At 40.9% G+C, this 23,064-nt stretch overlaps 1 protein-coding gene across 6 annotated transcripts in view; it reads right to left on the reverse strand.

Annotated features, from left to right (window-relative positions):
• The window catches only part of MICU3 (mitochondrial calcium uptake family member 3), a 78,052-nt gene extending 55,540 nt beyond the window's left edge, over positions 1 to 22,512 (reverse strand). For 3 of the 6 annotated variants that reach the window (XM_061404329.1, XM_061404327.1, XM_061404328.1), the window contains exon 1: positions 21,891 to 22,512. In XM_061404329.1, the coding sequence (XP_061260313.1) occupies positions 21,891 to 22,280 (390 nt within the window). In that variant the 5' untranslated portion in view covers positions 22,281 to 22,512. Of the gene's footprint in view, positions 1 to 4,210; positions 4,315 to 10,507; positions 11,582 to 21,890 lie in introns of those variants that run through there. The other 3 variants (XM_061404332.1, XM_061404330.1, XM_061404331.1) reach the window with 3 other exon arrangements.
• Positions 22,513 to 23,064: the final 552 nt, after the last annotated feature.

Consider the following 23,064-nt stretch of genomic DNA (forward strand, 5'->3'; position numbering starts at 1 on the left):
GATGTTACTTCTTAAGGTACTGAAACGAAGGCCTTCAGGCCACATCATTATCCTTCCTGTGAATAACAGAAAGCAAAGGTTCACTGCCAAGGCACCGGCTCATGTTACATCAGGTCAGCAATTTGAAAATTTACTCTGTAGTAAGGTCTGGTTTTCCCAAGGAGGTAAGATTAAACGCCAGATAAAGGATTCACTACTTAACAATTAGAGAAACTGATGCCTACAAGCTGATAATAACCTAAAAAGATAACTTGAAACAATTATATCAATTATCTAAACACCGTAAAACGCATTACCTTTTAGCAGCTGAGAAATGGAGACCCGAGAAGAAAGGATGGAAGAAGGAAAAATAAAAACCATTTGTACTGAGTAAAATTATTTCAATTACTCAGGCTTAGTAGTTTATTTTTAAAATGTTTTATGAAATCAAATCAGTACTAATTTTTTAAAGTAAAGAATGATTAAAACATGCATTTAATTTCATGTTGGATGGTGATCATTTGGTATGAGGCCCTACCATATATTGGCAAATGTACCAACATTTTTATAAAACATTAAAAAGCAAATATCATTTGAATTTATATCTTTATTTTATATTTTCTGGGCAAGAATCTTATGAGATGTGCATGAGATTCTATTCACATCTATTTTTATTCTAGCTAAAATGATGTTCATGGAAGTATTACATTTGGCTTTCTCAAATGGCTTCAGGCTGATTTAAAAGCTTCTAAGAAGATAAAAAGGGTAACATTTTCTTTGCTTGTTGGGTGGTCGAAAGGTTAAACATCAAGTTCTCAGTGTGGGAAAATCCCAAAGTCCTCTGAGGGAAATGTTTTGATGCTTGGTAAATATGTCCATTTGGAAATATATACAACTAAAGATCAGTCAAGAAGCACTTCCCTGGCTGAGATCACATTGGGAAAAAAAAGTAACTGACCAATTATTTTAAAGTCTCCACTTGCACTGTTACATTAGCTTACATTACAGGATTCTTTATAAGTTTACAAAGTACCTTCACATATATCATCTCATTATTTGATAGGACGGTAGGCGAACGTATCTCTGAGGTGTTGGTAATCACAGTAGTTTGATATGTACACCTAGCCTCTTCCTAGGGCCTTGCTCCAGCAGTGACCTCCCCTGCCTTTCCTACCTCACTGTTTTCACCTCTTCCACTCCCACTGAGTGCTTCCCTTCAGCGCACACACATTTCTCCCATTTGGAAGCTTTCCGACCCACCTCTCCATCCAGCTTGTCACAGCAGATTTCCTCTGTTTCAGCAAGTTCTCCCCTTCACCACTCCACTAATACTGCTGGTCAAGGTCACTGATGACCTCCATGTTGCTAAATCCAGAGGCCAATTCTCAGTCAATTCAACTTACAGCATCTGACCCAGTTGATAACTCTCTTTTCCTTGCAACAATTTTTCCTGTCTAAGTCCACCCATTCCTCATTTCCCTCCTATTACCCAGGCAGTTCCTTTTTGGTACTTTTGTTGATACTGCCCTAGGCCAGTCCTTGGACTTCCTCTCTTTTTTGAATCTATACTTACTTCCTTAATCATCTCATCTAGCCTTTACAGATTATAAATATACTGACAAATCCAAAATTTCCATCTCCAGCATTCTGTGATAATATAAATTCCATGAAGGCAGGAATTTTTGTCTGAGTGGTACACTTTTGCTTCCCCAGTGCCTAGAAGAGTTTCTGGCTTTGAGCAAGCTCTCAAATATTTGCTGAATAAATGAATGACTGAATATGGTTGTAAAACTTACTGTAATTGTTAAATAAGGATTCCCGTAAAAGTTAAAACATACTATTAAAAAACCCAGTTGATAACTCTCTTTTCCTTCCTCAGTGATCAATGCAAGCAAATAAAGGAAAACAACAGAATGGGAAAGACTAGAGATCTCTTCAAGAAAATTAGAGATACCAAGGGAACATTTCATGCAAAGATGGGCTCGATAAAGGACAGAAATGGTATGGACCTAACAGAAGCAGAAGATATTAAGAAGAGGTGACAAGAATACATAGAAGAACTGTACAAAAAAGATCTTCACGACCCAGATAATCACGATGGTGTGATCACTGACCTAGAGCCAGACATCCTGGAATGTGAAGTCAAGTGGGCCTTAGAAAGCATCACTATGAACAAAGCTAGTGGAGGTGATGGAATTCCAGTGGAGCTATTTCACATCCTGAAAGATGATGCTGTGAAAGTGCTGAACTCAATATGCCAGCAAATTTGGAAAACTCAGCAGTGGCCACAGGACTGGAAAAGGTCAGTTTTCATTCCAATCCCAAAGAAAGGCAATGCCTTTCTTTGAATGCTCAAACTACCACACAACTGCACTCATCTCAAATGCTAGTAAAGTAATGCTCAAAATTCTCCAAGCCAGGCTTCAGCAATATGTGGACTGTGAACTTCCAGATGTTCAAGCTGGTTTTAGAAAAGGCAGAGGAACCAGAGATCAAATTGCCAACATCTGCTGGATCATGGAAAAAGCAAGAGAGTTCCAGAAAAACATCTATTTCTGCTTTATTGACTATGCCAAAGCCTTTGACTGTGTGGATCACAAGAAACTGTGGAAAATTCTGAAAGAGATGGGAATACCAGACCACCTGACCTGCCTCTTGAGAAACCTATATGCAGGTCAAGAAGCAACAGTTAGAACTGGACATGGAACAACAGACTGGTTCCAAATAGGAAAAGGAGTACGTCAAGGCTGTAGACTGTCACCCTGCTTATTTAACTTCTATGCAGAGTACATCATGAGAAACGTTGGGCTGGAAGAAGCACAAGGTGGAATCATGATTGCCAGGAGAAATATCAATAACCTCAGATATGCAGATGACACCACCCTTATGGCAGAAAGTGAAGAGGAACTCAAAAGCCTCTTGTTGAAAGTGAAAGAGGAGAGTGAAAAAGTTGGCTTAAAGCTCAACATTCAGAAAAAGAAGATCATGGCTTCTGGTCCCATCACTTCATGGGAAATAGATGGGGAAACAGTGGAAACAGTGTCAGACTTTATATTTTTGGTCTCCAAAATCACTGCAGACGGTGACTGCAGCCATGAAATTAAAAGACGCTTACTCCTTGGAAGGAAAGTTATGACCAACCTAGATAGCATATTAAAAAGCAGAGATATTAGTTTGCCAACAAAGGTCCATCTAGTCAAGGCTATGGTTCTTCCAGTGGTCATGTATGGATGTGAGAGTTGGACTGTGAAGAAAGCTGCGTGCCGAAGAATTGATGCTTTTGAACTGTTGTGTTGGAGAAGAGTCTTGAGAGTCCCTTGGACTGCCAAGGGACAACAAGTCCATTCTAAAGGAGATCAGTCCTGGGTGTTCATTGGAAGGACTGATGCCGAAGCTGAAACTCCAATACTTTAGCCACTTCATGCAAAGAGTTGACCCATTGGAAAAGACCCTGATGCTGGGAGGGATTGGGGGCAGGGGAAAAGGGGACGACAGAGGATGAGATGGTTAAATGGCATCACCGGCTCGATGGACATGAGTTTGGGTAAACTCCGGGAGTTGGTGATGGACAGGGAGGCCTGGCGTGCTGTGATTCATGGGGTCGCAAAGAGTCCGACACGACTGAGCAACTGAACTGAACTGAACTGATTAAAACACCAATAATTACCTGATACTAACAGGAGTGGGGAAAGTGATAAGAGGAAAACATGTTCAATGATGTGTCTTTTTTTGGAATGGTAAATTTTCTTATACCAATTTATATCAAGTTTTAGATGTATGTATTAAAACATATACAGTTTGTTAAAGTGATATGTAACCACTTGGAGACTGGAAATAGGATGTATAACTTTCAAACCACTAGAGGAAGAGAAATGATATAGGAAGAAAGAGCAATCTAATGCCAGGTGATAAGGGGAAAGAGATAATAACACATATACATAATACAGCAAAAACTCATGCAAACATGTCCACAATTATAATAAGCAAGATTGGGTTAAACTCCTCCATTAAAATGAGAAACTCTCATATTGTGTTTTTAAAAAAAACTATTAAATGTTCCTTACAAGAATAAAACAATACGAAGAGTGTTTGAAAATACACAGAATTAAGAACCAAAAGCGTTAAATGGGACAAAGAAAGATTCACCAAGAAGGTACTATACACATGAACAAAACAGCTTAAAATTATATGGTAAAAAAATTGTTAAAAGAATGCAATCTGATCAACTCACAATCATGGCTGAGATGTCAATACTTCTTTACTAGAAATGGATACATCAAGTGGAGAAACAAGAAAAAGGATCTGAATAATAAACAAAGAAGGTGCTTATTAACTTTGATTTCAGTAAACAGAGAATATATAAACTTTATTAGTCATCATGAAAACATCAGTAAGATAAAACTGTGAAAGTTATACAGGTTTAATGAAATATTCATATAGTAGAGGATTATACAGGAGTGAAAATAAACTAGAAGTACATGTGTCTAGATGGATACACTTCTTAAACATTAACTTAAAAGACAAATTATAAAAAGGTAGGTACTGTTTATATAAAATGTTTTATAGTTGCAAAATAAGTGTATACTATTCAGAGATACATCCATTTGCAATAAAACTATGGAAACTTATGGGAATGATAAAATGGTTATCTCTTTGGGGAAGAGAGGATCATGACAAGAGAAGGTACATATGTTGGTAGTTTTTTCTTTAAGCTGCTAGTACATACACAGCTAATATGCACTATAGCATTATTGTCTATTTAAAAGTTAGATATGTTCCATTTTAAAAAACAAATTCTTTCAAGGCTTATTCCCTGATGCACATGGGAAAATGCTAAAAAGACTAAAAGAAAAAAGGCCACTTCAGAAAATTTACGATACACTATTAAATATTGATTGGATTAAAAAAAGAAAGAAAAACTGAGATTATAAGCTTTTTGAAAATAAATGACACTTAGGAATTTACAAACAGCCCTCTGTATAATTTGGTCAATGCCATTACTGACATAAAAAAATTCATCTATGCATTTCCTATAAGAAAAATTAAGAATTTAAAATTAATGAACTAAGGGTTTATTTACATAGAAACTAAAAAAGAGGATAAGAACTCAGGAAGTTAAAAAAGAGGATAAGATAAATTTGATGAAAATAGAAGGGAATAGACAATAAAGATAAAAGCAGAAATAAAGTCCCCCAATAAAACAGTAAACACAAAAAGTGGCATTTGAAAAGATGTAATAAAACAGACAAACCTCTATCAAAGTCTGATTTAAAAAAAAAACAAAACTGAAAATGAATAAACATTAAACTTGAATTATGACCTATCCATAGTTTGGAAGAGCATCCAGATATAAGAAGAGACCTATAATATATTGATATCTCAATATAATATCAGTTTAAAAGGCAAGAACAATACGTACAGTATGGTCACATTTTTGCTAAAAAGGAAATGATATGTGTTTAGTTTACAGGTCTGTAAAATACATTTTTAACAGCACTGCATGCAGAAAAGCATTTGTGACCTATAAAGTAGAAAAAGGATTTAATATTTCGGCATATTCTAAAAATCAGTCAATAAAAAATAAAAGTTGGCAAAGGATATTAATGGGCAATCCCCAGGAAACTATAAACAAACAAAAAATTCTCCACCTCACTAACAATCAGAGAAGTAGAAATTATAACAATCATGGTAAATCATTTTTCATACTCAAATTTGGAAAACAAATTTGACAAAGTGAAAGGGGACACTGGAAGCCCATTACTTATTGCTGGCAAAAGTATATATTAGTATAACCGTTTTAAAGAACAAATTGATAGTTTCTATCAAAATATAATAGCTATGGACCCAGCAACTTAACATTTGCATGTACAAAGAACCCTGGATATTCACTGTAGCACAGTTAACAGTGGAAAAATAGAAACAATCAAAATTCCCATCAGTAGAGCAATGGTTAAATAAATTATGGCACATCACTAGAGTGGTCTGTGGTCATTTAAAAAGGATTCAATTAGGTAGATCTAGAAGTGGTTTTATGGTAAGAGCCACAAGACACATAGCAGAGTGAGAAAAAGCAAATTACGGAAGAATGGGTAAAAAATAAAAAGCTAAAATCAAAAAAAGCTCATTCTTAAACATAAATCATTTATATATCACATAAATACATACACATATACACATGCATACATAGACATATGTGTATAGACAGAAAAAATTGTGGAATGGTGCATTATTTCTTAAAAAGCAAACAGAATATATATTAGCTCCATTTTACAAAAGAGTTAGCTTAGCCCAGCATCTAGAGAGGACTTAATCAGGGCCACTCAGGCAGCAAATGAGTCTGAGACCAAAACTCAGGTTTCAGGACACTCAACTGAGTGTTCTTCCACATTACACAACTTGGTACACTGAAATACAAGGGCACCGATTTTACAATCCTCCAGGCCTATGTTCAAACGCCAGTTTCAATACTTCCTAATTAGGTAAGCTTGGGAAAAAGAGATTTCTAAACTTTAGCATTTTCACTGTAAAATGGACAAATTAAGACTAACTCTGCTAGCTTCCCCCAGTGGCTCAGTTCGTAAAGAATCCACCTGCAATGCAGGAGACCCAGGTTTGATCCCTGGATTTGGGAGATTCCCTGGAAAAGGAAATGGCAACCCACCCCAGCATTCTTGGCTGTAGAATCTCATGGACAGAGGAGCTTGGCAGCTACAGTCCATGGGGTAACAAAGAATCAGACACGACTGAGCGACTAAACAGCGAACGTTAACCAAAAAGTGTAAACGTTACATGAAAATTAAATGAGAAGACTCCCATCTCCTCTGGTCAATAAAATCAGTTTATGCAGAGTATCCTATGTGTTAATCAGCAGGGTCCAGAAATGGTCTTTGACATCTCAGATCCACGCATATATTTGCCAGCTCAGTACTTCCCTGTCACTTTAAGTTGGGAGTTCTCTAAATACATCCATGGTGACCAAACAATTCCAATTGCCTGACATTTCCTTGTGGCTCCCATCTGCTTCATGTGCTACGACCTTTCTCTCAATCATCCTGACTCAGCTCCAAACATCTAGATTATGCAATATGTGCATATTGCATATGTGGTATTATGCAATACCACATATTCTACTGATTTCTTGAGAGTGATGGCTGACCCTCAATGACAAAACCTCTGGCTATGCAGAGAGCCATTGTCTTTGGGGCCTGATTACATAATCACTCCAGTTTTTCTAGGTTACAACTGAAAGAAACAAACACGCCATACCATTAATAGTCAGCTATTTTCCTTAAATAAGTCACCTTGAATTTACCTGCAGCTATAACAAAATAGCAGAGACTGGATGGCTTAGTGACAGAATTTACTTTGTCACAGTTCTGGAAGCTACAAGTCCAAGATCAAGGTGCCAGGACTGAGGTGGTATGATCTCTCTGGTTTGTAGATTGCCACGTTCTTTCTACATCCCCACATGGCCCTTCTGCAGGGTGTGGGCACAGAGAGAGACGGCAAGCTCTCTGGTGCCTCTGCTTACACTAGTCCTATAAGATCAGGAGTCCACTCTCCTGACCTCATTTAACCTTAATTACTCCCTTGGAGGTCTCACTTCCTAATACAGCCCTAATTGAGGGGTTAGGGCTTCAGCATATGAATTTTGGGGAGATACAGACCATTCAGTCCAGAACACCAACCACAGAGCAACCCACCTGCCTTGTCCTTTATTCACATATATAGTTCTTAAAAATGCTCTTTTATAGGCCATTCCCATCAAGTTGGCAATTTACTCTCTGGAAGAACTTGAATATTTGGAGATTTAACTATGTTCCCTCTCTTTTGGATAATTTATAAACAACCAAACAAAAAACATTAAATAAAATCAGTCTTGACTCCTCAACCTACCTGTACCCCAGTGGGGGTGAGGGTGGTGGATCCTTGCTTGCTAGTAACAACTTGAGATTCCCGGCCCAACTAACCTTGGCCTGTATGCATCCCAGCTGGGGGTTGGGGGTGGGGTGGGGGCAGGCATTTCCAGTCCAGGATTCCCTGTCTGCCAACACTGGCCCAGGGGTACCCCAGCAGAAGGCTTGCAGGCTGCCAGTCCCAGCTTGTGGTTCTTTCTATGCCAGCCTCGGCCCAGCAACTTGGACAAACTCTAGCAGTGAACACACCTCTTCCAACGAGGCCTGATTCCCAACCAAGGGAGGCCACCGCTGCTGCCCTTCCAACTTTGTTCCTTCCTTGGGTACCCTCTCTTAGCCCAAGGGTATTCTTTATAATCCTGATTCCTTCTTAGTAGCTAATCCCCGTAAATGGTTAATATTTCTTTATACTGAGTCTTAACTGTTCAAGTTACCATGTGGCTTTTGTTTCTGACTGTTGAAATTATTATTGAAAAGGATAAACAAGTTTTAAAATGATGTAGTTTGGGCAGTTTATTCCCATTACACTGGCATTAAATTTTTTGGAAGAACTTAAATGTTACCTGAATTTAATAGAAAGAAAAGCTGAGAAGGCATTATCTGGGACAAAGTTTATAAAACTACTGCCTTCATTTATAAAACAGATTTAAAAATTAAGTCTGGAGAAGATTAAGGGATGGGAACAAAATTAAAGCAACTACTAATAATAACCCAATAAAGTATTCAGTTCAGTTCAGTTCAATTGCTCAGTCATGTCCGACTCTTTGTGACCCATGGACTGCAGCACATCAGGCTTTCCTATTCATCACCAACTCCCGGAGCCTGCTCAAACTCACGTCCATCGAGTTGGTGATGCCATCCAACCATCTCATCCTCTATCGTTCCCTTCTCCTCCCGCCTTCAATCTTCTCCAGCGTCAGGGTCTTTTCAAATGAGTCAGCTCTTCATATCAGGTGGCCAAAGTATTGGAGTTTCAGCTTCAGCATCAGTCTTTTCAATGAATATTCAGAGCTGATTTCCTTTAGGATTGACTGGTTGGATCTCCTTGCAGTCCAAGGGACTCTCAAGAGTCTTCTCTCAACACCACAGTTCAAAAGCATCAATTCTTCAGCGCTCAGCTTTCTTTATAGTACAATTCTCACATCCATACATGACTACTGGAAAAACCATAGCTTTGGCTAGACAGACCTTTGCTGGCAAAGTAATGTCTCTGATTTTGAATATGCTGTCTAGGTTTGTCATAGCTTTTCTTCCAAGGAGTAAGTGTCTTTTAATTTCATGGGTACAGTCACCATCTGCAGTGATCTTGGAGCCCAAGAAAATAAAAGTCTCTCACTGTTTCCATTTTCTCCCCATCTGTTTGCCATGAAGTGATGGGACTTGATGCCATGATCTTAGTTTTCTGAATGTGGAGTTTTAAGCCAACTTTTTCACTCTCCTCTTTTACTTTCATCAAGAGGCTCTTTAGTTCTTCTTTGCTTTCTGCCGTAAGGGTGGTGTCATCTGCATATCTGAGGTTACTGATATTTCTCCTGGCAATCTTGATTCCACCTTGTGCTTCTTCCAGCCCAGCGTTTCTCATGATGTACTCTGCATAGAAGTTAAACAAGCAGGGTGACTATTATACAGCCTTGATGTACTCCTTTCGCAGTTTGGAACCAGTCCATTGTTCCATGTCCAGTTCTAACTTTCTAATAAAATATTAGAAAGAGTAAAATGATTTTGAGATTAAAAAACTATATAGGTGACATAGACCTTACAGATTCAAATCAACCATCCCTACACCTAATTGGTAGAGTGTGTTTCAATATGGTTGTATTTCCCTATTGCTAGTGATATTAAGCATATTTTCATGTATTTATAGGTCTTTTGAATATCTTACTCTTGAATTGCCTATTCAGACCTTTTGTCCATTTTTCTATTATGTCGTTTTTCTTATTAATCTGTAGATCATCACTATATATTCTGGATACTTACTTCATGGGAGTGCTATGTATCTTAAGTATCTTCTTCCATTTCAAGACTTCTTTGTATTTTCGTAGATATTTTTGTTTTAATGAAGTGAATGAGAAAAATGAGTGTTTTCCATCCGAAATTGTGTTCTTTGCCTTATTTTGAAAATCCTCCTCCTCCTAGGGTCAAAATTTCATTTTCATATATTTTTCTCTAAATATCTTAAAGTTTCACTTATCACCTTTAAGGCTGTAATCCACCTGGGTTATTATTGCAATGGGGTAGGCGTCTAAATTTACTTTTGCTTCCCACACAGAACACTTCAACTGTAATCAAGTCCTACCATTTTGTGTATCACTGTTATCCAATATTTGAGATCATTTGGTTTAGCTCTCAAGATAATAATAATTATTGTTGTAATATGTACTCAATATTTAAGATTTACTTTATCTTTACCAATTTATTTACTGTTGCTTCTTAAATTTCACCCTTTTTTCATGTTCATTTCTTCCTGATAGTCAATCTTTAATAGTTCCTTCAATGATGATCAGAGATTGGTAAGCAATCTCAGACTTATGAAAAATGAATTTATTTTATTCTCATTCCTAAATGATAATTTATCTAGGTAAAGATATCTAATGGTAGTTATTTTCTCTTACCTCTTTGAAAATAGTTATCTCCTGACTTCTATCCATTGTCACAAATTAGTCTTCAATCAGGCCAACAGCCATGCCTTTCTAGGAAACTGGTTCTATCTTCCTTTATTTTTGATTTTCAGTTTCACTATAATCTGACCATTTTTATTTATCCTGCTCAGGACTGTTTATGCTTCCTGAATCTGAGGATTAATGTTTGTGTTCCTTCTAAGAACTGTTCAGGTATTCTCTCTTAGAATACTGCTTCTCATTCTCTCTGTTCTCTGAGCCTGTAATCCCTAATTGAGGAATTTTAGGCCCTTTCAGTCTATCTTGCACATCTCTTAAACACGCCTTAGTATTTGCCATTTCTTTTTTTATTTTATTTTTGGCTGTGATGGGTCTTGGTCACTGCGCGGGCTTTTCTCTAGTTGAGACAAGTAGGGGCTACTCTCTAGTTGTGACCTCACAGGCTTCTAATTGTGATAGCTTCTCCTGCTGCAGAGCATGGACCCTAGGGAACTCAGGCTTCAGTAGTTGCGGCCTACAGGCTGTAGAACACAGGCTCAGTAGTTGTGGCACACGGGCTTAGTTGCCCCACAGCATGTGGGATCTTCCTAGACCAGGGATCTAATCCATTTCTCCTGCATTGGCAGGTGGATTCTTTACCACTGGACCACCAGGGAAGTCCTGCCATTTCTTCAAAAGTGTGTTACATTCTGTGTAGTTCTTCAAAATTATCTTCCAGATTACTAATTGCCTCTTCAGTTATGTTTTATATGCTGCCTAATCTATCCAACCTCAAAGACCGTATTTTACATTGTGGGAAGTTCTATTTGATTCTTTATTATAATCTACCATTCTTCATACTGATTTCCCATTATGTCTTTAGTTAGTTAGTTAGTTCAGTCACTCAGTCGTGTCCGAGTCTTTGCGACCCCATGAATCGCAGCACGCCAGGCCTCCCTGTCCATCACCAACTCCCAGAGTTCACCCAGACTCACGTCCATCGGGTCAGTGATGCCATCCAGCCATCTCATCCTCTGTCGTCCCCTTCTCCTCCTGCCCCCAATCCCTCCCAGCATCAGAGTCTTTTCCAATGAGTCAACTCTTCGCATGAGGTGGCCAAAGTACTGGAGTTTCAGCTTTAGCATCATTCCTTCCAAAGAAATCCCAGGGCTGATCTCCTTCAGAATGGACTGGTTGGGTCTCCTTGCAGTCCAAGGGACTCTCAAGAGTCTTCTCTTTAATCATTCTGAATATCCTTAATTGACAGACTCAACCAAATGATCCTATTATTAAACTGTGAGGAATATAATCACTCAGTTTGCTGAGTTTATGAGTTTATCTTCCTAGAGGCCTTCTCTGTAGAAATTACAGGTGGCCGGTGTTTGGGGCATCTCCCTCAAAGAAGTTTTGCATTTTTTTCTGCCGGCTTTATCAGTTTGTTTTTTTTTTTCACCCAGGGTAATAGAAGTGCTAACTCTAAACCCATATGAGGCAGTGTTGTTGTTTATTTGCTAAGTCATGTCCAACTCTTTTTTTTTTTTTTTAATTAATTTTTTTTTTTAATTTTATTTTACATGTCCAACTCTTTTGCAAACCCATGAACTGTAGCTCACCAGGTTCCTCTGTTCAGGGATTTCCCAGACAAGAATACTGGATTGGGTTGCTATTTCCTTCTCACAGGGATCTTCCCAACCCAGGGATTGAACTCACATCTCCTGCATTCTCAGGTGGATTCTTTACCACTGAGCCACCTGGGAAGCCCCATGAGGTAGTGTGGGACCATTTTTATACTTTCTCAGGAGAGTCCTTTTTTCCACTTAGAGCCCATGCAGACATCTTCAGACTTCCCTGTCACTGCTTAGTACCGGGAAGGAGAGGAGGGGTCTGGGGAATCACTTGTTCATCATTTGTTCTGTTGCTGTAGGCTCTGGCTTTAGGGAGATGGAATTTCAGTTCCAACTTTCCAAGGTCTTGTCTCCTGTTGCCACGAAGGCCTTAAAATCCAAACCCCCAGGATTCTATGAATACTGACTCACTGCTCTCTCACTGAAGCCACAGCTCACACTATTCTAGCTCCTAGTTTCCTCTTTACTTCTGCCCTGGCAATTTCCTTTAGTTTCTTAAAAGGGCAAAATGGTATTTAAAAGGATGTTTAAAATATTTTGATGACAGATTATGGAGCATGCTGTATGGATAAAACCAAGATCTAAACCATTTATTTTATTAAGTGAACATCCCATAATTTATTTAGGAGCATTTTCTTTTCACTTAAAAGCTGTTCTCCCAACACAATATATTTCACAACCAACAAAGACCAATATATACCAACTGCTCATTCTCTAGTTTTTCCTTAGAAAGAGGACTCGTGTTTAGCTGGGCCCAAGAGCACACAGAACAAGGTCATATCTCTCAGGCTTTGTTGCAGTTGGATAGGCCGTTTGATTAAGTTTTTGCTAATGTAAATAAAACCGTTTTTGAGACTTCCTGGAAAGTCAACTTAAAAGCTGCTGACTCAGCCAGACAAGGCACAGGAGTGTAAAGGCAAGGTCATCATTCTGACTTCTTTCTCCTGACCTCAAGCCAACTGCTCCTCATGGCACTTTGCTTTTACTTATTTCAACCTATGTTATTTCCATAATCACTTTAATCCCTGAGTTTAAAGCTGTGGCACAGGGCAATCAGTAGTAATGTACAGATGTGAGAGGTGGACCATAAAGAAGGCTGTTCAGTTCAGTCGCTCAGTCATATCCAACTCTTTGCGACCCCATGAATTGCAGCACGCTAGGCCTCCCTGTCCATCACCAACTCCCGGAGTTCCCCCAAACTCATGTGCATTGAGTTGGTGATGCCATCCAGCCATCTCATCCTCTGTCGTCCCCTTCTCCTCCTGCCCCCAATCCCTCCCAGCATCAGGGTCTTTTCTAATGAGTCAACTCTTTGCATGAGGTGGCCAAAATATTGGAATTTCAGCTTCAGCATCAGTCCTTCCAAAGAACACCCAGGACTGATCTCCTTTAGAATGGACTGGTTGGATCTCCTTGAAGTCCAAGGGACTCTCAAGAGTCTTCTCTAACACCACAGTTCAAAAGCATCAATTCTTTGGCGCTCAGCTTTCTTCATAGTCCAACTCTCACATCCATACACAACCAAAGGAAAAACCATAGCCTTGACTAGACGGACCTTTGTTGGCAAAGTAATGTCTCTGCTTTTGAATATGCTATCTAGGTTGGTCATAACTTTCCTTCCAAGGAGTAAGCGTCTTTTAATTTCATGGCTGCAGTCACCATCTGCAGTGATTTTGGAGCCCCCAAAAATAAAGTCTGACACTGTTTCCACTGTTTCCCCATCTATTTCCCATGAAGTGATGGGACCAGATGCCATGATCTTTGTTTTCTGAATGTTGAGCTTTAAGCCAACTTTTTCACTCTCCACTTTCACTTTCATCAAGAGGCTTTTGAGTTTCTCTTCACTTTCTGCCATAAGGGTGGTGTCATCTGCATATCTGTCGTTATTGATATCTCTTCTGGCTATCTTGATTCCAGCTTGTGCTTTTTCCAGTCCAGCATTTCTCATGATGTACTCTGCATAGAAGTTAAATAAACAGGGTGACAATATACAGCCTTGACGTACTCCTTTTCCTATTTGGAACCAGTCTGTTGTTCCATGTCCAGTTCTAACTGTTGCTTCTTGACCTGCATATAGGTTTCTCAAGAGGCAGGTCAGGTGGTCTGGTATTCCCATCTCTTTCAGAATTTTCCACAGTTTCTTGTGATCCACACAGTCAAAGGCTTTGGCATAGTCAATACAGAAGAAATAGATGTTTTTCTGGAACTCTCTTGCTTTTTCCATGATCCAGCGGATGTTGGCAATTTGATCTCTGGTTCTTCTGCCTTTTCTAAAACCAGCTTGAACATCTGGAAGTTCACGGTTCACGTATTGCTGAAGCCTGGCTTGGAGAATTTTGAGCATTACTTTACTAGCATGTGAGATGAGTGCAATTGTGCGGTAGTTTGAGCATTCTTTGGCATTGCCTTTCTTTGGGATTGGAATGAAAACTGACCTTTTCCAGCCCTGTGGCCACTGCTGAGTTTTCCAAATTTGCTGACATATTGAGTGCAGCACTTTCACAGCATCATCTTTCAGGATGTGAAATAGCTCCACTGGAATTCCATCACCTCCACTAGCTTTGTTCATAGTGATGCTTTCTAAGGCCCACTTGATTTCACATTCCAGGATGTCTGGCTCTAGGTGAGTGATCACACCATCATGATTATCTTGGTCGTGAAGATCTTTTTTGTACAGTTCTTCTATGTATTCTTGCCACCTCTTCTTAATATCTTCTGCTTCTGTTAGGTCCATACCATTTCTGTCCTTTATCGAGCCTATCTTTGCATGAAATGTTCCCTTGGTATCTCTAATTTTCTTGAAGAGATCTCTAGTCTTTCCCATTCTGTTGTTTTCCTCTATTTCTTTGCTGAGCAGCCAAGAATTGATGCTTTTGAACTGTGGTGTTGGAGAAGACTCTTGAGGGTCCCTTGGACTGCAAGGAGATCCAACCAGTCCATCCTAAAGGATATCAACTGCAAATATTCATTGGAAGGACTGATGCTGAAGCTCCAACACTTTGGCCACCTGATGTGAAGAGCCAACACACTGGAAGAGACCTCATTGCTGGGAAAGACTTAAGGCAAAAGGAGAAGGGGGTAACAGAGGATGAGATGGTTGGATGGCATCACCGATTCAACGGACATGAGTTTGAGCAGACTCTGGGAGATAGTGAAGGACAGGGAAGCCCGCCATGCTGCAGTCCATGAGGCTGCAAAGTCAGACACCACTTAGCAACTGAACGACTACAACAGGGCAATCACAAGCAGCCTTGGGCAGAGATCACTGTAGAGGGAGGAAAGGAGGGAAAGAAAGGGGAGGAAGATCTGTACTTTCCCAGGTAGAAGCTAAACATTAAGTGAAGATCAAATTGCTTCTGACTAGTATGTGATACTGTGAGTGAATCAGGAGTTACACCAGAGTGTCTCCACCCATTTTTCTAGGTAAGGTAACTGTCCCATCTGTCCCCCAGTAACTTTTTTTTCCAAAGGAATAAAACTTCCTAGGGAGTCACTGTACCCACCTACAATTAACAGAGCACAGCTGCAGGTACCTGAATTACATATGCATTGAAGAATGCCACTTTCTCTACAGATTTTAAGAGAATCTAAGCCCTGAATAAAACATATCACCGAAACATGGAAGAGTCATGTTTCTAGAATTTTTCTATCAGCTGATCATCAAACAATGCACCCCCTATAATCCCAGCAACTTCTGCCCTTATAAATATTGACATTTAGATCACTCCACTCTGGTTCATTTTTCCATATCCTCCCAGTTTTCACCATTCTACTGAAGATCAATGTTCAACTCGATCTATGGCTTCAGCCAAGTTTCAAATCCTGAGAGATGAGGGGTGTGGGGAGGGATGTGGGGAGAAGACACAAGTGCTATTCTCTTATAATTTGCCAGCAGGTGGCAGGCTCCTTGAGAAATTTGCCTCCTTGTCTACAGTTTTATAAAACCTTTTAAGTAACTACCATAATGACTCAGGATAAATTCTAGATTTTAATTATTTGGTGATATATAGGTGCAAAATTTTTGAAAGTTAAATACTTAGTTCATGATAGCACTTTTGAGTAATAAACTTTAGAATATTTGAATTGCTATCTTTTGTTGGCTTCCACGACCTTCCTGGCTTTCTTTAATCTGTCTGGGTCTCAGCTTTTTGCAGAGTTCCATTTCTCTGTTGGTCTTGTAAATTGCTGATGCTCACCAGGGCTCTCTCCTTAAGAGCTTTTCTCTTGTTATGTGTATTCCGAATAATGTCATACATTCTTATGACTTTCAACACTTGACAACTCCCAAGTCAGTATCTATAGTACAGATTTCTCTTCAGTGCTTCTGACCTATGTATTGAGCTGGAAACATCCCTTCAGCTGTCCAAAGATCCTTTGATCCACTATGCAAGTTAGAAATTCATCATCCATGTACACTACCCCTAACCTGTCTTTTTGTTATTTCTCTTGAGGACCTAGTCTCAGTGAACTACTGCACTACCCACCCAAGTCACCCAAAACAAAAACTTGAATCTCATCCTAGACCCTTCCATCTCTCTCATTCCTGAAGACCAAGCAACTGCCAAATCCTGTTGACCGCCTAATCTCTCTCCCATCCAGCAACTTCTAAGTGCCTCACTGTCATTTTCCTAGTAAAGCCACAACCATCTCTTGTCTAAAGAAATGTCACTGGTAAAAACTGCTTGCCATGGAAATTCCTAGGTGGTCTAGTGGTTAGATCCCATGCTCTCTCTACTGAGGCCCTCAGTCAGAGAACTACCATCCCACAAGCCTCAAAGCACAGCAAAAATGAAACAACATAAACTGCTTGATGTGTATTTTCTTTTTAACCAAGAATGTGGAGAACCATACCCTCTAACATTCTCTCCTAAGAGGCAATAGCATCTCACCTGGCCACCCTGTGACAAATAAATCTACCAGATCCTGAAAGTGAAAAAGTGAAGGTGTTAGTGGACTCTTTGTGACCCTGTGGACTGTATGTAGGCCATCAGGCCCCTCTGTCCATGGAAGTCTCCAGGCAAGGTACTGGAGTGGGTTGCCATGCCCTTCTCTAGGGGATCGTCCCACCCGAGGGATCAAACCCAGGTTTCCTGCATTGCAGGCAGATTCTTTACCATCTGAGCCACCTGGGAAACCCAGATTCTACCAAGAAAACAAAAGAGAGGTTCACCTAGTTTAACTTCCTATACAACTAGGTTATTCTACACAGAATTTACCTATCTTCAGCTTCCCATCTATGTGACTCCTCTCATAAAATTCTGCTACATTTACACATCTGGCAAGTTCTTCAATATTCTGAGAAAGAAGAAGCATTACCTCAAGTATCAAAATGTGTTGCCTTAAAAAGAGGTTGGAAAAGGTATACAGCAAAAGAAACTTAAAAATACATGATCACTGGTCTTTATTATAGAAATACACAAAAGAGATAAAAAATAAAAAAATATTGTTCTCTTTTCTTCTTAAGATGAACAAATCATAAAATAGGTCATGCCTTACAAATAATATGTAAAATAGTAGGTTAAGGTATGTTAAGCAACCTAGCAGATTTAAAAAATTCTGACCCTGAAACAGAAAGGCAGTTTTAGAACAAAAATTTTTCCACTGATAAAAAATAGTGTTTTAAGGTTAACTGTAGGGTTCTAAACAAAATCTTGTCAACATCTCTCTATAACATATAACATTCAAGTCCATATTTACAGAAAAATTTTGGCAAGCCAAGCTTGCGCAATTAAAATAAATACAATGTCATGTGGTCTGGTCTCCCAAAGCCTGGAATTTTGACCCTGGCTGAAGTCTTCCCAATTCTAATGCTATAAATAACTACTTTAGTTGAACAAAATGTGAAACTATTAATTCTCACAGAATGGGGTTGTGTCTTTTCAAATGTGTATGTCCTGGGCAAATATTTAGCATGGGTTTATTTGCTCAACAAATATTTACTGTGTGCCTACTAGGACTAGAGGGCTTCCCTGCAGGCTCAGTGGTAAAGAATCTGTGTGCCAATGCAGGAGACACAAGAGATGTGGGTTCAGTCCCTGAGTCGGGAAGATCCCTGCAGGAAGAAATGGCAACCCACTCCAGTATTCTTGCCTGGAGAATCCCATGGACAGAGGAGCCTGGCAGGCTACAGTTCATGGGGTGGCAAAGAGTTGGACATGACTGAGGGACTAAACAACAAGAAACCAGGAATAGGCTCCATACCAGGCAATGAAGATATAAAGGTGATCAAGACCAACACTATGCTGCTCCTTAAAAGACTAAGACAGCAGGAAAGAGAGTTAACAAAAAACTGCAAAAAGTCATCATCTGGGAATACAGGATAAGCAGGGGTATTTGAACAAATCTATCAGGGAAGGCCTTCTGGAGGAAGTTCAGAGGCAGTGTCTTTAAAACAAACATCTTCAAGGTAACAGAACTGTATGTCTGTACGTTACTGTTGTTCACTCCCATCAGTTATATTATTCTCATAACAGCTACAGGTTAATTTATATGCTAGGTTTATGTTCAGTATAAAATGAAGCTTAAAAGAGGCTTTATAAATCAAAGTTTCTTAGCTATAGTATGAAACATCAAAAGGAATCACTTCTACCACTTCAGGGAAATCAAATATAAGCATAATAAACGAAGAGACAACTCTAGTTGAAACTATTTCTGACACATGGCAGATTGAACTCATGACTTTCAGCCCCTTCCTCCTCTAACCACATTAAGATCACAATAAATGAATCTCTCAAAAGGTGTAAACACACAAGGACTGAAAAAGCAAAAAAGGAAAGGAGACTTAAACACTCAAGAGAATTCATCAGACTTGTACAATTGAAGGCCTGGAGGAGTGATAATTGACCTAGAGAAGCAGAGGCACTCCCTGGGTGCCTTGGAGGAGGAGGCCAAACAGAAGTTGGCTGATTGTCAGCACAGACCCCAGAAAGGATGAGGCCCAGGGAACACATGTTGTCGTGGAAGCAGAGCAAGCAGTGGGGCTGAAAAGAGAGGATGAGATAACAGGATGGAAGCCCATCCCTGGACATTCCCCCAGCACACATGCTCTCACACGAACATGCACCTGTGCCTGAATCCAGAAGACAACTGCTCGTCCCAACTCACCTATTCTTTACAGAAGTGCAATGACACCAGAGAAAAAGACTTTTAAAATACTGACATTTGGATGCCACCCTAATGAAAAGCCCAGATTACCAAATGAAAAGTCATGCTCAGGTACAAAGAGCTTCTCAAATTCAGACAGGCAACAACCACAAGTAAGCAAGGAAAACCTCCAAAAAGGAAGTGAGAGCTTAGAAAATCAAACGAAAAAAAAAAAAAAATCTGGAAGAAACAACACAATGCATGGAGTAGTAGACAATTTTTTAAAATCCTATAATTAATATTCTTATGATACAAAGAGAACTTTAGCAGCCATAAAACAAAACAGAATGCTGAAACACATGAACAGCAGAGAACACAAAATAGTTCTTTGAATTAAAAAATTAGGATAGTTGAAATAAAACATTTAAAAGGCAGGTTGGGAGATCAAAGATACTTCCCATATCAAATAAACAGATTAAAAAGCTAGAATGTAAGTAAGATTAGAATTTCAATTAGATTAGGATCTGTCAGGAAGTGTAACTTCAAACTGACACAGATTCCAGAAAAAGAAAACAGAGAAGAAACTGTCCAAGAAATAATACAAGAAAAGTACAAAGAACTTCCAGATGTGAATTTCCTTACTGAAAGGATCCTTAAGTATAAGGCACAGTAAACAAAAAAATGCCCACACCAAAGCTCATTATCCTGAAATTTTCAAACACCAGGGATAAAAAGATTATAAAAGTTTTCAGAGGATAGGAAAAATAAAATGCAAAAGGAATAAGGGTAAGACACAACTTCAGTATTATTTGATTTTTAAAACAATGTACAAGAATTTTTATAAACAGCAAGCAATAATAATGTAGGTAAATAAATACAGACAATAAATAAGTAAACAAATGAATAAAATAAAAATACAAATTTGCTGAATGCTCACTACATGCTAGGAGTACCATTCTAACTCCTTTAAATATATTAACTCATTTAACTGTCACAACTCTATGAGACAGACTATTAATTTCACAGATGAGGATACAGGCATTGAGTTTCAGTAATGACACAACTAGGAAGTGATAAAACCAGAGTCCCAGCTCTCTGAGTGTGGGCTTTCAAAAACTGCATGACACTCTCTCAATTTTAAAAGTAAAACTGATTTGTTAGAAAGAAGAAAATACCATTTGAATCTTCAATGTTCCCAGATAACTGAGGTTGATTAAAAGGCTTCCCTTGTGGCTCAACTGGTAAAGAAACCCCCTGCAATGTGGGAGACCTGGGTTCAATCCCTGGGTTGGGAAGATCCCCTGGAGAAGGGAAAGGCTAGCCACTCCAGTATTCTGGCCTGGAGAATTCCCTGGACTGTATAGTCCATGGGGTCGCAAAGCCTCGGACACGACTAAGCGCCTTTCACTTTCACTTTCACTTTCACTTGGTTAAACAGGACACAAGCTTAACATGTGTTTGTGACGCGGTGAAGGGGGTGAAGGTTGAGGGTATTTGTTAGTATTTTAACCATTCACTGTATAAATATACTTTACGCTATGTATTTGTGATTTGCTACTAGAAGGTCCTTAACATAGATTCCCTGCTCTACATCAACAATCTCCACCAAAAGAACTGATGAACTTACATCAGATCACCATCACCGATTTGGGCAAAGAATAAAGAGTATATAAATTATATGAAAGTTCAAAACAGAATAGTTGTCTCTTCCCCCAATTATTGTCATCTAAGCCCTTCACACTCTTCCTGTCTTGCAAGAGTTTTCCTAAATGACTTCCTAGTCATGCATGATTCTTGATACACTAATAAGACAAAAGCTTCCTGCCCCTCTTTTCACTCTTGCCTTATACTCACCTTTACCTTATATTGTCAACCACATGATGATACCTGAACAGTTTCCTCTGAAGTTTCTCTACAAGAGTTAATCCTCTTTCAGTTTCCTACTTTTACTGTCCTATCCATCTTCTCGCTTATTGATCGTACTTAAGAGTATCTGGCTTTACTAGGGGAGGAGGGAGAGAAATACACTTCTTGAATAATTGTTGTTTTTTAATCTGGTGACATCTTCACTCGTTCTTTCTGACATATAAGGAGGCTACACAGTTTTGGCATTTCCGCTCTTGGGACTCATAAACCTCCTTACAATAATGCAGTGGCCTCTGGGATCTCAGACCACGCCTTTGATGCGCTCGCTCCTAAGGTGCTGAACCTCCTTGATCATGCGCTGAGGCCGGCTCTGCCTGGGAGTACGTTCTCTCGCGTATGCAGCCCTTTCTGCCATGACTTTCAGCCTGTCTTGCCCTTGGCTTCTGCTGGGTCAGGGTTTTTTTAATTTTGTCGTGGGTTTGGGCTTTGGTGGCTAGGTGGCGGCTGCAGCAACCTAAAGGTCCTGATGTGATGCGTCAAGACATGTGATGCACCAGGTGTGTCTTCCCCACGCTGGGTGAACAGACTCGGCTGCCCGAGTCTGGGCTGCCCGGCCTAGAAGGTTTCGGTCTCGCTCACAGGACGTCCCTGATCGGCGGCCCCAGAGTCACACCGCGACAACCCCCAACGTCCGGTCTCACGCGCGCCCCGCGCGGCCGTCACCCCGTCTCTCCCGGCGCTCAGGTGTTAACACCTGGCGGTCCTCACCCCGGGAGTCACCTGCCGGCCCGCCCAGGCGCGCGCAGGCGCTCCCACGCACGTACCGTCTCCTTGGCAGCGGCGACCGGGATGGGGAACAGCCCCCCGCCGCCGGGCGGGTCCTCTGGCTCTGCGGCCGCGCTGTCCGAGGGGAGCCAGGGGCCCGCCGCCCGCGCGGAGTCGGCCCTGGGGTCCCCGTACAGCTGGTAGCACACCAGGCCGACCAGACCCCCGCCGGCCGCGGCAGCGAAGCTCAGCTCCCGCCAGCGCCGCCGCCGCCTCCAAGCCGCCTCCGCCACAGCCCCCTCGTCCTCCTCCCGGCAGGAGAAGGGCCGGCCCGGAGGGCCCGGGGCTGTCCCCGCAGGCCGCCCCCACGGCCCATGGGCGGGATGATGAGGCGAGCACGGAGGCGGCAGCCGAGGCGGCGGCCACAGGAGCCTCCGCAGCGCAGCCATAGCGGGAGCTGCTGGCGCCTCAGCCAGGAGGGGGCGGGTGAGGGGGTGGAGGGGGGCCCGAAACCTCGCGAGAAGTCGGTGCGCCGAGCCTCGTCGCTGGCCGAGAGCGACCCTAAGATTGCCGCCCCTCACTGGAGTCACCTGTCGGAGCGCCTTCGGCTAAAGGGTGTAGAGAAGGGGGATCTCTGGCTGCGAAAAAGCCCTGGGAGGAGGCACAACCGGCTGCTCCTCGGCTCTGCATTCCCGGCCCAACCCCGCGGTCATAAATATCTTGCGCCTGCCTCCGAAGACACCTGACTGCGCGAAAACCCAACACCGCAGGCGACAGCCCGGGTCGGCGGGGCTGGGCCGAGCCCTCGGTTGCCAGGGTGTCCCGGCGCCCCTCCGCTGACTGGGTCCTCCGCCTCTGCTTCTCGGGGGTGGGTCTCCGTCAGCCTCGCGCCCCGCTAAGAAAGTCACAACCCCTAACGGTATGCTCATCTTCGGATAGACCGTGAATAATTTGCAATTGTATCTTCGGGCGTTGCGACAGAAAATGGCACATAAAAATTTGGCTCAAGTCATAAAACTATTAAGTCAAAGAATTTTTTTTATTACGTGACAGTTTCTGATATTTTGATGGGAGAAGGCTGATACTGTTTGAGGGGAGAAGGCTAATACTTTTTTTTTTTTTTTGAAGGAGGGGGTACAACTGCTTTACGTTAGTGTTGCATTAGTTTCTGCTGCGCAACAAAGTGAATCAGCTATACTTAAACATGTATCCCTTTTGAGCTTCCCTCCCAGC

This window comes from Bos javanicus, chromosome 27, assembly GCF_032452875.1.
Source record: "Bos javanicus breed banteng chromosome 27, ARS-OSU_banteng_1.0, whole genome shotgun sequence".
Taxonomy (NCBI): Eukaryota; Metazoa; Chordata; class Mammalia; order Artiodactyla; family Bovidae; genus Bos; species Bos javanicus.